The sequence below is a fragment of the Bos grunniens genome, chromosome X (genome assembly GCF_055505025.1).
Source record: "Bos grunniens cultivar Pamir isolate PY7600 chromosome X, Bosgru_T2T1.0, whole genome shotgun sequence".
Taxonomy (NCBI): domain Eukaryota; kingdom Metazoa; phylum Chordata; class Mammalia; order Artiodactyla; family Bovidae; genus Bos; species Bos grunniens.
In genome coordinates, this window is record NC_141194.1 from 12,528,570 (window position 1) to 12,542,333 (window position 13,764).

General features: G+C 40.2%; 1 protein-coding gene across 1 annotated transcript; it reads right to left on the bottom strand.

Moving 5' to 3' along the window:
* Nucleotides 1-7,900: 7,900 nt before the first annotated feature.
* LOC147339807 (endogenous retrovirus group K member 25 Env polyprotein-like) lies at nucleotides 7,901-12,290 on the bottom strand. The gene has a single exon (XM_086389130.1). It carries the CDS (start codon nucleotides 10,269-10,271, stop codon nucleotides 8,835-8,837), a length of 1,437 nt encoding a protein of 478 aa, XP_086245256.1. The 5' UTR covers nucleotides 10,272-12,290; the 3' UTR covers nucleotides 7,901-8,834.
* Nucleotides 12,291-13,764: the final 1,474 nt, after the last annotated feature.

A 13,764-nucleotide genomic window follows, 5' to 3' on the forward strand; every position in this document is an offset into this window, starting at 1 on the left:
GAGTTTGGCCATGTCTGTGTGAGACATCCATAAGGTAGGCAAAATACAGTTGATTTGGCATCTACTTGGGTGTTTCTCACCACCCAAGAAGAACTAAAGAGCCTCTTGATGAAAGTGAAAGAGGAGAGTGAAAAAGTTGGCTTAAAGCTCAACAAGCAGAAAACTAAGATCATGGTATCTGGTCCCATCACTTCTTGGCAAATAGATGGGGAAACAATGGAAACAGTGAGAGACTTAATTTTCTTGGGCTCCAAAATCACTGCAGATGATGACTGCAGCCATAAAATTAAAAGACGCTTGCTCCTTGGAAGAAAAGCTATGACCAACCTAGTTCAGTTCAGTTCAGTTGCTCAGTTGTGTCTGACTCTTTGCGACCCCATGGACTGCAGCACACCAGGCCTCCCTGTCCATCATCAACTCCCGGAGTTCACTCAAACCCACGTCCATTGAGTCGGTGATGCCATCCAGCCATCTCATCCTCTGTCATCCCCTTCTCCTCCTGCCTCCAATCCCTCCCAGCATTAGAGTCTTTTCCAGTGAGTCAACTCTTTGCATGAGGTGGCCAAAGTACTGGAGTTTCAGCTTTAGCATCATTCCTTCAAAAGAACACCCAGGACTGATCTCTTTAAGAATGGACTGGTTGGATCTCCTTGCAGTCCAAGGGACTCACACTCTAGTAATGACCAACCTAGACAGCATATTTAAAGGCAGAAACATTACTTTGCCGACAAAGGTCCGTCTAGTCAAGGCTATGGTTTTTCCAGTAGTCATGTATGGATGTGAGAGCTGGACTATAAAGAAAGCTGAGTGCTGAAGAATTGATGCTTTTGAAATGTGGTGTTGGAGGAGACTCTTGAGAGTCCCTTGGACTGCAAGGAGATTCAACTAGTCCATCCTAAATGAATTCAGTCCTGAATATTCATTGGAAGGACTAATGCTGAAGCTGAAACTCCAATACTTTGGCCACCTGATGTAAGGAACTGACTCATTTTAAAAGACCCTGATGCTGGGAAAGATGGAAGGCAGGAGGAGAAAGGGATGATAGAGGATGAGATGGTTGGATGGCATCACCGACTCAATGGACAAGAGTTTGAGCAAGCTCTGGGAGTTGGTGATGGACAGGGGAGCCTGGCGTGCTGCAGTCCATGGGGTCACAAAGAGTCCGACATGACTGAGGGACTGAACTGAATTGAACTTGGTATTTCTCATCAAATCCTGAGTGAGAATCCTCTGACTCCATCCTATGAAAGTCACAGTTTTATCTGTTTAAAAACCTTTTTATCTTAAAATAATTAAAGACTTCCATCCAGGAAGTTGAAAGGTAGTACTGAGATTTCTGTTTACCCTTCACTCAGCTTCTTAGGATAGTTAATGCCTTATATAACTTATAGTATATTATCAAAACCAGCAGATTGTTATTGGTGCAACCTATAGACATTATTCACATTTACCAGTTTTGCATGCACCTCTGTATACATGCATGTGTAGGTCTATGCAGTTTTATCACGTGTATAATTCATGTAACCAGCATCAGGATACAGAGCTGTCCACCAAGCCAAGGGAGCTTCTTTGTGCTACTCCTTTAGAGTCATCCCCACCCCTATGGCCAGCCTCACCCCTGGCAACCACTCATCTATTTTCCGTCTATGACTCTTTTGTGTATAACCTTCACACTTGCTAAGAAGAAAAGTTTTAATCTCTCACAGAGACAAAGCAGATTAACAGGCAGTTTTTCAATGTCAATGGGATTTTCAGACTTGATTTTAAATAAATTCACTGACATTTTTGATACAGTGAAGTGTTTCTAAGAGTGTCCTTTGTATGGGCACAACCTACTTCAAGGGAAATAAATGTTCATTTCAAAATTGTGCTTTAAATATGCATGAAACTGGTATGTCCTGCTTTACCAGGTTCAGTTCAGTTCAGTTCAGTTGCTCAGTTGTGTCCGACTCTTTGCGACCCCATGGACCGCAGCACGCCAGACCTCCCTGTCCACTCAAACTCATGTCCACTGAGTCGGTGATGCCATCCAACCTCTCATCCTCCTCTCATCCTCATCTCATTACCAGGTTGGGATACAAAATAATGGTATTTCTTATGAGTTTTTCATTTGTACTAACGGATTCTTTGCCCCGATACCCCCTATTTGCAAGAAACGTCTTTCTGCCATCCATATAATCCACCTCATAATAATTCTAAGAACTTCAGAGTTGGTCATTTGGTCCAAGAGCCTCAGTTCTGACTACTGTTACCTTTAGCAAAGAACAATGGAAATATTTTGTTATTGTTGTTCTGACCCAAGAGTCCCAGGCTCTTCTGTTGCCATCTTTGTCTCATGCTATTACTGATAGTCAAGCAATATGACACAGTCCTCCACTGCCATGAGAGAAGACCAAGCACACATCACCACTGCTGGACTGGAAGCTTCTATGGGTGCAACTGGGAAGGAAGTCTCCACACACACACAGAAATGTCTAGATCTGAAGGCATTCCAGCATCAGCCATGCCCTGGGAATGGGATAAATCTTCCTTACAACCTCCAAGCAGGACACAGCTTATCTGTGTTCAAGCAATATCATTTCTGGGTTTCATGCTGCTTCCATGCAGAACTGAATTCTACAGCTGTTATTCCACCAGCAAAGGCAGGGGTAGGGAGAGACAAGAAGTGCCGAGGGGATATTTTCTGTGTCTTTCCTCCATGGCCATAATCCCTCAAACCCACCATCTTCAGTCTTTTTGAGGCCTGCTGTCCTTGTCCCCAACTTAATCCTATCCTTAGGCTTGCCCATCCAACAAGGCTTGCCTATTCCTGCTTGAGATGATGAAGCATTTTAATACTGCATATCTTGGCAACTGACAATCACAGTTTTAAACAAAATTACTTTCTAAGATTTGGAATTTCTCACCTTATCCAGAATCACTTTGTTATGTTTAAAAGCAAACAACTTTGAGAATACCCATCTCTAAAACTGACTCTATGACTTTCTATTATTTCTAGGCATAATTTCAATGGGAAGTTATGATAAATGATAATTATTTTCCAAGAGATGAAAAAAAATAAGCAGAGGTTGTGTTCTAATGCACCAGCTACAGAGCTTAGGAAACCATGCCATGCACCTCCTCTCCCACTGCATGTACAGTTCTTGGTACCAGTAAAGAGCAAGAGAGAAGGGGAGATCACATTCCCAAGCAATAAGACAGTAAATAAACAGATACTTTTATGCACAGCAAGAATGAAGAAAACAAAAGGGAGTTATGGCATAGGGTGACCACAGGTATGAATTTCTTCAGCTAGGAAAATGAGAGAAGATTCAGAAAGCAGCCATTTAAAAATCCTGAGGAAGAGAGTGTATGCTTCAGTAGGGCAGGGCTTTTCATGTGTTTAGTTCACACAAACTAGAACAGTGTCTGACCCATCTACAAAATATCTGTGAGTTGCAGTAATAAGGGCTTCAGGCAGAGGGAAGAGCAAGTCCAAAGACCCCATGACAGAAAGAGCAGTGTGACTGGAAAAGAGTGAATGAAGGGAGTCAAAGGAGATGACTTTTGAGGGGCATGAAGGGGGTCAACATTTGCATTTTGGCTTTTTATTCTACTTGTAAGGAGGACCCACTAGATAATGTTAAACAGTAGAGTGATAATATCAGCTTTTCATTTTATCTACCCAGTAACCAGGGGTTGCAATGGGATGGTCTGGCATAGAAGAGGTGGATGGCAAGCTATGATTGGAGGGCTCATGAGATCCCTGGGATGCATGCTGCCATGCAGGACCCTTCATAGCATAGGCATCTCAGTCTAAGTCCACACTCCCTGGGACCTGTGGAATCAGAGGATCTCCAAGTCATGAGAAGCTCGAGATCAGGAGTGAGGCTGGGATGTGTAGGTAACACTCAGCAGTGAATGCAGGTAAAGGACATGACGATGCAGAAATAGGGAGGGGCAGAGAAAAGTGCACTGTCAGATGATCAGTTACAATGACAGCTAAAGTAACTGATCGCCCTGGAAAAATGATCAATCTGAGGCACTGTGTTAGCATGGCATTCCTCGTTAAAGAATCAAAATTTGCTTTCAAACAGACTCACATAATATCTGTTTTGGTCTTTCCTTGATCTTCGTAGAAAAGAAACACACAGGCTCATTGTTCAAAATTAATATATTTCAGGAAAATTATACTCTTAAAAAGTTTCCTTGTTACAAAACTTCAAGTTTTCTTTCACAAATGAATAAATTGCTCATATAAAGCAGCTCTGCTATGAAATAAGAAGAAAAATTGATCAAAACATGATTAAGATATATAGTTTTAAAAAGTGCTTGGATTTTCACTATTTTCCAAATAGTTAACATCTATTTCTCTGTTAGTATTTTATTTTGTCTTTTTATCCTCCAAATTCAGGATTTGCCTAGGCAGATTCTAGCATTTTTGAATTCATGGATGTTTAGGAAATGCTACACTTATAAATGCAGAAAACCTGACTGGAAGCCACAAAATTATGACGACAGTTAAGCAGAAAACATGACCACCTTAACAAAAGTGGCCAAATAAACAAAGATGATTCAGCTCTATCATTCTCGTTCACATTATATTTTCTTCAGCTTTAAGAGGCGCATATTATAACCATCCTGTTCACGGTAGAATTAAATCCAATTCTCCTTGACTAACATTTATTATATCTCTGTACATTACATGACAGTTTCAGCTTAGTAATGTGCAAGTATGTAGTGTTGTGAGCTGGTTTCCAGTGCCTACCATTGGCTCACTAGCAGGGAGTGCTATGGGCGAGGGTGGGAGATGAGTAGATGGCAGAAATGACTCTCTTTCTTCTCCATGCCCTGAATGAAGGCCCTTGGCCATACAACTCTCTAGTGCCTCCTACTTTGACTCTGTCCCAGGCTAACAGAATGAGCTGGAAGTGCCAGGATGCTCATTCTGAGCCAAGAGGGGCCCTTCAGGAGTCTTGAGTGTTTCTCCCTGCCCTCTGATATCTCCACATCATCATGGCCTATGCCAGGTGGAATAATGGCCACCAAAAGATGTTGACACACTAGTAAACTCTAATTTGAAAAGATATGTGACCCCAATGTTCATAGCAGCACTATTTAGAATTGCCAAGACATGGAAGTAACCCAAATGTCCATTAACAGATGAATGAATAAAGAAGATGCAGTATATATATATATATACAATGAAATATTACTCAGTGATAAAAAGAACAAAATAATGCCATTTGCAGCAACATGGATGGACCTGGAGATTGTCATATTAAATGAAGTAAGTCAGACAGAAAAAGGTAAATACCATATGATATTGCTTATATGTGGAATCTATGGGATTCCCTGGTGGCTCAGTTGGTAAAGAATCTAATCTGCCTGCAATGCAGGAGACCTTGGTTTGATCCCTGGGTTTGATCCTGGAGAATGGAATGGCAACCCACTCCAGTATTCTTGCCTGGAGAATTCCACAGACAGAGGAGTCTGGTAGGCATGGGGTCACAAAGAGTTGGACATGAATGAGCAACTAACACTTTCACTTAAAAAATGAGACAAATGAGCTTACAAAACAAAAATAGTGTCACAGATATAGAACAAACTTATGGTTACCAGGGGGGAAGGGGAGGGGAGGGATAAATTGGGAGATTGAGATTGACATATACATACTACTACATATAAATAGATAACTAATAAGAACCTACTGTATAGTACAGGGAACTCAACACTCTGTAATTACCTATATGGGAAAATAATCTTAAAAAGAGTAGATACATGTATATGTATAACTGATTCACTTTGTTGTACACCTGAAACTAATACAACACTATAAATCAACTATACTCCAATGAAAATTTTAAAAAACCACAAAGATGTTGACACCCTAATCCAGAGAACCTGTGAATGTTACCTTACAAGGCAAAGGCGACTTTGCAGTTATGATGATGTGAAGGGTCTTGAGATGGGGAGGCAATTCTGGATCATCTCAGTGGGCCCCCTTTAATCATGTACTCAGTCACTCAGTTGTGTCTGACTCTGTGACCCCATGGAGCCCACCAGGCTCCTCTCTCCCTGAGATTTTCCAGGCAAGCATACTGGAGTAGGTTGTCATTTCCTTCTCCAGGGGCTGTTCCTGATTCAGGGATCGAATCTGCATCTCTTGCATCTCCTGGATTGGCAGGTGGGTTCTTTACCACTAGCACCACCTGGGAAGCCCTCAATGGTAATGGGAGACATGGCTGTGGGAGAATGGTCAGAAATGCTGGTTTGGAAGATGGAGGAAGGGTATCATGAGCCAAAAACTACAGACGACCTCTAGAATCTAGAAAAGGCAAGGAAATGGTTTCTCTCCTAGAATCTCCAGAAAGGAATGCAGCTCTGCTGACACCTCTATTTTAGCTCAGGGAGACCTGTGTCAAGACCTACAATCACCAGAACTGTAAGATAATAAACTTGCATTGTTTAAGCCAGTAAGCCTGTGATAATTTATTACAGCAGTAATAGAAAATTATGCATGGCCAGAGATAACTGACACAAGAGAAAAAAGTTAACAGATTTTTCTCTCTCTTCTGGTCTAAATAATCCTTTTTATATAATTCAGTCTGTATTATAGAATATTCAGTCAATTTAAATTTCACCTCCCCCTTAAGGCTGCTTTCCTGTTCCCCCTTTCCCCTAGATGTGGTTGGATGGGGAAGCTTGTGACCCTTCTAGTGTTAGGAGCAGTTGGGGCCCATTTTTGTAGGGCTACTCTGGTTTCTAGATGGGTATTACTGTGAGGTTGTGTTTGCTACACTTCTGGAACTGGCTGCCTTTCACATGCATGGCTCAAATCCATGGCTTGTACATCTTGTGATCTGTCATCTCATTCCAGGTAACCATCTCTCCTTGCTTTCTGGGCCCCACTTTGATTTTCTTTGGCTTTTTAAACCCTTCAAGGTTTGACTCACTTTTCTGTTCGTCCACTCCCTCAATGGCCTTCACTATATTGCTCAGATACTAGGCTCCCTTCTCCTCCACAGAGACCCTTCATGGAAAGTTCCCCAGTAGATTCTCAAGCTTCACTTTGGTTCTTCCATGAAGCCTCTGGAAACTTTCAGATCCATTCCATGTATGGAAAGTTGGGGGACACACAAGAGAGTCACAACAGGACCACTTTCCACAATGTTGTCCCTCCTTACATGCCTGTCATCTCAGGAGTTCCCAATTAGGATCACACACACCCCAAACCACTCATCTTTCAACTTTTCTCTGAGATGATGTACCAGACCTCTCCACTGCAGGATTCAATCCAGAGCAAGGAAGCCAAGGCACATCTTCTCATGCTTTCCTTCCTCTTCTCCTTCTTCTTCTCTATATCCCCCCAAGATGGAAGGAGAGGACTCATTCTTTCTATCTGAGAGGAATTCCCAATGCATTCCAGACTCCTCCTAAATAAAGAGGTATTTTCCTTGCCCCAAATCACTGGGTTTATAATGGCAAATGGGATGCAGGGAGAAAAACTGTGTTGCTAATGATTTAAGTTCAAAAAATGTGTTTCTTCTTTCATGTCTATTATATGCCAGGCACTAAGCTAGGTACTACGATGTGAAGTATAGCATCATTCATGAAGATATTTCTGTTTAGAGAAGACTGCGGAGTGTGTGCACGTGTGTGCATTTGCATGTGACTATGAAAGAAAATATGAATGAAATTTTGTCCAGTGTGACAGAAGATTATTTACACTATGTTTTGGGGCAGATTAAAGAACATGAGAGATTTTATTAGAATGGCATGTAAAACTGGGTTATGAGTCACTTAAATTTGCAAAAAAATATATATATATTTATGAATAGAGTACTGTGGTCAATGTTGGGGATTTTCTCCCCGGGACTTGGAAATGATGAACCTGAAAGAATGACACTCGGACAGTCTCTTGCAAGGACTGACAAGTTTATTTCTGCAGTCAAGCCTTTTTATAGAAGCAGGAATGAAGAGCTTAGAGTATATAGCCAGCAGAGCGCCTATGGGGTTAACACCTAATTGGTAAAAATATTTCAAGGACAGCATGCTCTAAGTGACCCATGTGCTTATCCCATAACCCATTTTCTCAAGCAACATCCTTAATATTTATTATTAAATCTTGGCACCGGACATAACCAAAGGCAGGAGATGTTTTTCTGCCCGCAGCACACAAAGCCGGGGTACTTCTGGCCCTTCGCCATTTTCCCAAGGACTTCCTCCAACCGGCTATTTTGTACTGCGCTTCCCAACATATCCTCCTTTTGTTTTTAATTTAAGCATGGCAGCTGCTAGTTAGACTCCGTTGTGGGAGGCATGGAGTCTTGAGTAGAGATATCTATATCCTATAAGCAATGACAGAAAAAGCGAGATGATTAATAACATATATAAAAATGTTGTTTCCTGAAAACCAAGTTCTAGGGTCTAGAGATGATAGGGTTTTGGTTAAAGTATCATAAAATTGAGTGCTGTACAATTCCTTAAGTACCTTAACTTGAAAATTAGCAACTTGTTGTTTCAACAAATTGATGTCTAAACTTGAGTTATCTGTGAGATACTGCAAATGCACTTTAACTTTATCCCAAGGATAATCAGTGCTATTATAGAGCATGTTAGACAAAAAGAAGCAAAATTCCAGTGACAACGTATACGTGTTTGGAAAGTCAGTTGCTGCACTTGATCTCCTAAGTGGATAACCACAGTTTGTAACTCATTAATTCATGTTTGTAATTGCTGATCTATTTGAGCTTGTCGAGTCCAAAGATCATGAGAGTCTTTGTGCCAAGCAATGATAAAATCATGATTTTGTATAGAATTATGTAAAGCCATACTAGACAAAGTTCCTACAGTCACAAAAAAATAAGGCTTAAGATGCCTGCAATAATCCACCCAATGATGCGCTTAGATCGCCTAAGTCCAGTTTTCAATAATACAGAAAGAAATACAGAATCAGTCCAAGGTTCAGTTAAGTTTACGGAAAGCCATAACTCAGATCTTTGTTTAACTAGCACAATGCTAGCATTGTGATATGAAATGGTGTGATTAAGGCAGGTATACAATGCACATGCAGTACAATTGACAATCTTGGTCGATAAGTCAATATCAAAATGCCCTACAATAAACAAATACGGAAGGTGAATACATGATTGAATATAGCCAGTACTATTGTATAGGAAGGTATAATTAGAAGGATGAAACATACCCATAGTCCCATAAACACTAGAGAAGTACTCTAAGGCTACTGGAATTTTCCAAATGTGCCATTGCTCTGGCCCCACAATGGGGACGATAATCCTGGGGTGTGGGGGTGATAAGCCCCCGTTATACCAATTCAGCAATATGTCCTTATCAGTCCAGAAACTTGTCTTAGATTTATGAAAGCCTCCAATGCTTGATCTATTAAACCAGGAGCAGTTATGATGTTCCTCCTGCTCTTCAGAACAGTTTACAAACAGCCCATGAGGTCCCCAGTCAACAAATTTAAATGTATGATTAGTATGATTTTGCTGAATTATAGAAACTTTCCCAAATTGGCCTCGACAGTCAGACCAATGTAACGGTTGTATCTCCTGTTTTCTTCTCCAAGATACAGTATGACATGAAGGTTCCTCTGGTTGAAAAAGCGAGTTCGAATAGTTGGCTATCTGGCCTGGATAATGTCGCTTGGAGCCATTAAGTAAGAAAGATGCTGTAGCGAACATTCCCAGATGCAAAGCAGTCCCATTGTTGGCAGAGTATGCCCACCACTGTGGGAGGATAGTCATGCAAAGGGGATGAGATCCGAAACAGATAGGCAAGGTTTTGAATCCCACGGAAATGTTGATTGGCTTTCCCTCATCTTCTTCATGAATTGGTAGCTTTATGGACCAGGGACTTGGAAAATGCACGCTATCATTAGTAAAGATCATAGAGGCTTTATCTACCCAATCCACTATGGAGAGAAGTGGTGGGTTGGGTATGTATGCCCAATAAACATATTTTGCACTTACCCCAGAGGAACAGGAAAGAACAGCTAACATTGCCAGAAATAGCTTATCTGGAGTCACAGGAGTTTCAGTACTCTTCAGTGTCTGCTCAGCCTGACGAGTCATGTTTTTCACTTGAGCCCATGTCGGGTAAGGATTCAGATGATGGCGTCTCCTCATTGATTCCTCCAGGGTCATTGACGAGACCCTTTGTGTCAACTTCATCACTTCCCAAGGGAGTCCAGTCTTGGGGTCCCTCTCGGTAACAGACATGGCGAAGGGGAACCCAGATTTTCTCTCCATCTGCAATGACAAGACCATAACCCTTGCCTAGGAGTCGTAAGATTCCTGGCAGCCACTGATTAAATTGCTTATACCATATTGGTGTATTGATTTCTAATTTGCTGTTTTTGTCTTCTGCAAAATTTCTATCTGCACGAGTATCAGAATTATGTTTTGTTAAGTTTAAAAAATTTAGGGAATAGAGAGTTAAAGATAATAATAATTGAGGGTTCATAGGATAAGAAGTGTATCTCCTCTTCTATATTCCCCCTTTCTGTTTTAATAAATGAGTTTTTAGGGTGCAGTGGGCTCTTTTAATAATGGCTTGACTTTGGGGATTATAGGGTATTCTTGTAATGTGTGTGATGTTTCATTCTGATAAAAATGAATGAAATGAGTGCGAGGTAAATACAGGTCCATTGTCTGTTTTCAGGACTGAAGGAATCCCCATAACGGGGAAGGTGAGTAAGGGTGCGGAAATGGCGTGTTTGCTGGATTCTGAAGAGATAAGTATTGTCCAGATAAAGTCGGAAAATGTATCTATTGAGACAAAAAGCAAAGAAAACTTTCTTAAGGAGCAGTGAGTGAAGTCAGATTGCCAAAGGGAATTAGGTTGTTGCTTCCAGGGATTAATTCCTGAAATTGTAGTCTGTAAATGCAGAGGGGCACAGACATTACAGGTTTTAATAATATGCCATGCTTCAGTGAGAGGAATATGGTATTTAGAGTGCAATCTGTTAGCATTGGTATGAAGATTAGCATGTTTGTCATTGGCAGACGTAAAAATGGGAGCTATGAGCCTGTCAACAGCATCATTTCTTGCAACCAGAGGGCCAGGTAAACCTGAATGAGCACGCATATGTGCAAGAAAGAAAGGTTCCGTATGTGATCAAATTAAGGCTTGAGTCTGTGAAAAGAAAGTATATAATTCTTCATCTAGGTTGTATAAAAAGGAGGTAACAAAATTGGGAAAAAGGGAAGCAAGGTATTTGGAATCAGTATATACGTTGAAGGATAATGGTTGAAGCGACAAAAGAGCATATAAAGCATACAATTCAACTCTTTGTATTGAAGAATAGGTAGTGGTTAATTTTTCTTTGATATCAGGGCCAATAATCCCTGTTATGCCTTTCTTGTTGCCATGAATGAAATAGGTGGGTGCATAGGAAATAGGCTGGGATGCAATGATATTAGTTACAATGAATTTAGTACATTGTAGAAAGCCCTATAATTTTCTCTTCGGCAAATGAAATAACATTTTGAAAATCATTTAATGCCATTTGCATGGTCAGGTTATATTGTAAGACAATTTGCAATTCCTTTTTTGTCAAGGGGACGTGTATTGCATATGGATCAAAGCCAGTCAAAGTTTGTACATGGCTTCTTCCTGACATAATTAATTGCCCTATTTTCTCAATATATGATACAATTTTTTTAGACTGTTTAGTGTGTAATATACCCATTCTATTGGGCTATGTTGAGTTATAATTGCTGTGGGTGAATGTTCAGTGGGGGATATATATAAAGACATTGGTTGATCATGATCTAGCTGAGTTGAGAAAGACTGTTGAATGCGTTTCTCCATTAAGGCCAGTTCTTCTTTGGCCTCTTTTGTTAGCTGCCTAGGGCTATTAGGGTCAGGGGATCCCTCTAAAATTTTAAATAGGTTTTTTAAGGCATAGGTGGGGATGCTGACAGATGGCTGTAGCCAATTAATATCTCCTAGCAATTTTTGAAAATCATTCAGTGTGCGTAGAGATTGCACAGAAATTTGAGTTTTTTGAGGTTTGATTTTAGATTCTTCCATAACATGTCCTAAATAATTAAAGGGTGCTTTCTATTGAATTTTATCTGGCACAACAAGCAGGCCATGATTTTGAAGAGTAGTAGTAACTTCATTATATAACTGTTGCAAACAGAGTTCAGATTCCATAGAGAGAAATATATCATCCATGTAATGAATTATAAATGCAGTAGGAAATTTATCTCTAATAGGTTGTAATAAAACAGATATGAGATATTGGCAAATGGTAGGAGAGTTCATCATTCCCTGAGGTAGCACCTTCCATTGAAATCTTTTAACAGGAGCCATGTGATTTATAGAAGGAATTGAAAAGGCAAAATGTTTTCTATCTTTAAGGTGCAGAGGTATAGTAAAAAAGCAGTCTTGTAAGTCAATAATAATTATAGACCATCCTTTTGGTACCATAGAAGGGGAGGGCAATCTGGGTTGTAAGGGCCCCATAGGTAACATGGTATTATTAACATTTCTTAAATCTATCAACATTCGCCATTTTCTTGATTTCTTTTTTATTACAAAAACAGGGGAATTCCATGGGGAAAATGAAGGTTCTATATGAGCTTTTTGTAATTGTTCATTTACTAATTGTGTAAGAGCTGCTAATTTTTCTTTAGTTAGGGGCCATTGAGGTGTCCATATTGGGGTATCAGATTACCAATTAAGAGGCAGCAGTGTTAATTCAATGGCCCCCATTAAAAAGGTTCATTTAAAGAAATTGTGGCTTTCGTTTGTTCAAGAAAATCCTGTCCCCATAAATTGATAGGGATATTAGTAATATATGGTTTAAGATAAGCTACAATTTGATCAGGGCCATACATTTGTAAATAGGATGCATTGACAAAAGTTTGTGTGACATCAGTTTCACCCATTCCTAATAGTCTAGAAGGAGCCATAACCTTACCCCGATCAAGGGGCCATTTTGCAGCTCTAATGATTGAAATGTCAGCTCCGGTATCTAATATGCCTGTGAAATTTTTTCCCTGTATATGTAAAGTAAGCATGGGTTTCTGATGTTCCTTTAATAAGGTGGATAGTGCAGCAGTAAGGTTGGTACTGCCAAAGCATCCCTGCCGAACTTTATCAGATGCCTTCATTGGTTTGACATATGGCAAAAGTAATAATTGTGCAAAACGTTCCCCTTTTTGTAAGTATATATTTCCCATTTTCATAACATTTACCATAACATGTATTTCCCCTTCATAATCTTCATCCATAACACCGGTCAATACCACTAAACCTCTCATTGTGCAGCTATTACATCCCAAAATTAGTCCCACTGTCCCAGGTGGAATCGGGCCATAATATCCAGTGGGAATTTTGTGGGGGTTGTATAATTCTATTAGTTCCATATCATAAGGACTAGGTATATCAATGCTAGCACTCTTAGATGTAGCTGCTTGTAGCATCATAACACTAGGTCCTCCTTTTGTAGTGGGGCTAGAGGATGGCCCCTTTATTAGTTTCCCTGTTGTTTTTGTTGTGCATCAGGGTTCAAGGTGTTTCCATCCTTATCAAATTTAGAATGACATTCATTCAGCCAATGGAACCCCTTTTTACATCTTGGACATATTTTTGGGGGTCTCTTCTTATTAGAAGTAGTATTATTTTTTTTTCTGGCCTGTGTTGGCAGGTGGTATTGTTTTTTCATATGGCTGGGCTTCCCATAATTAAAACATTTGGCAATAGTAGCTTTCTGTACATTAAAGGTTTCTAATGTTGCCAATTTTGCTC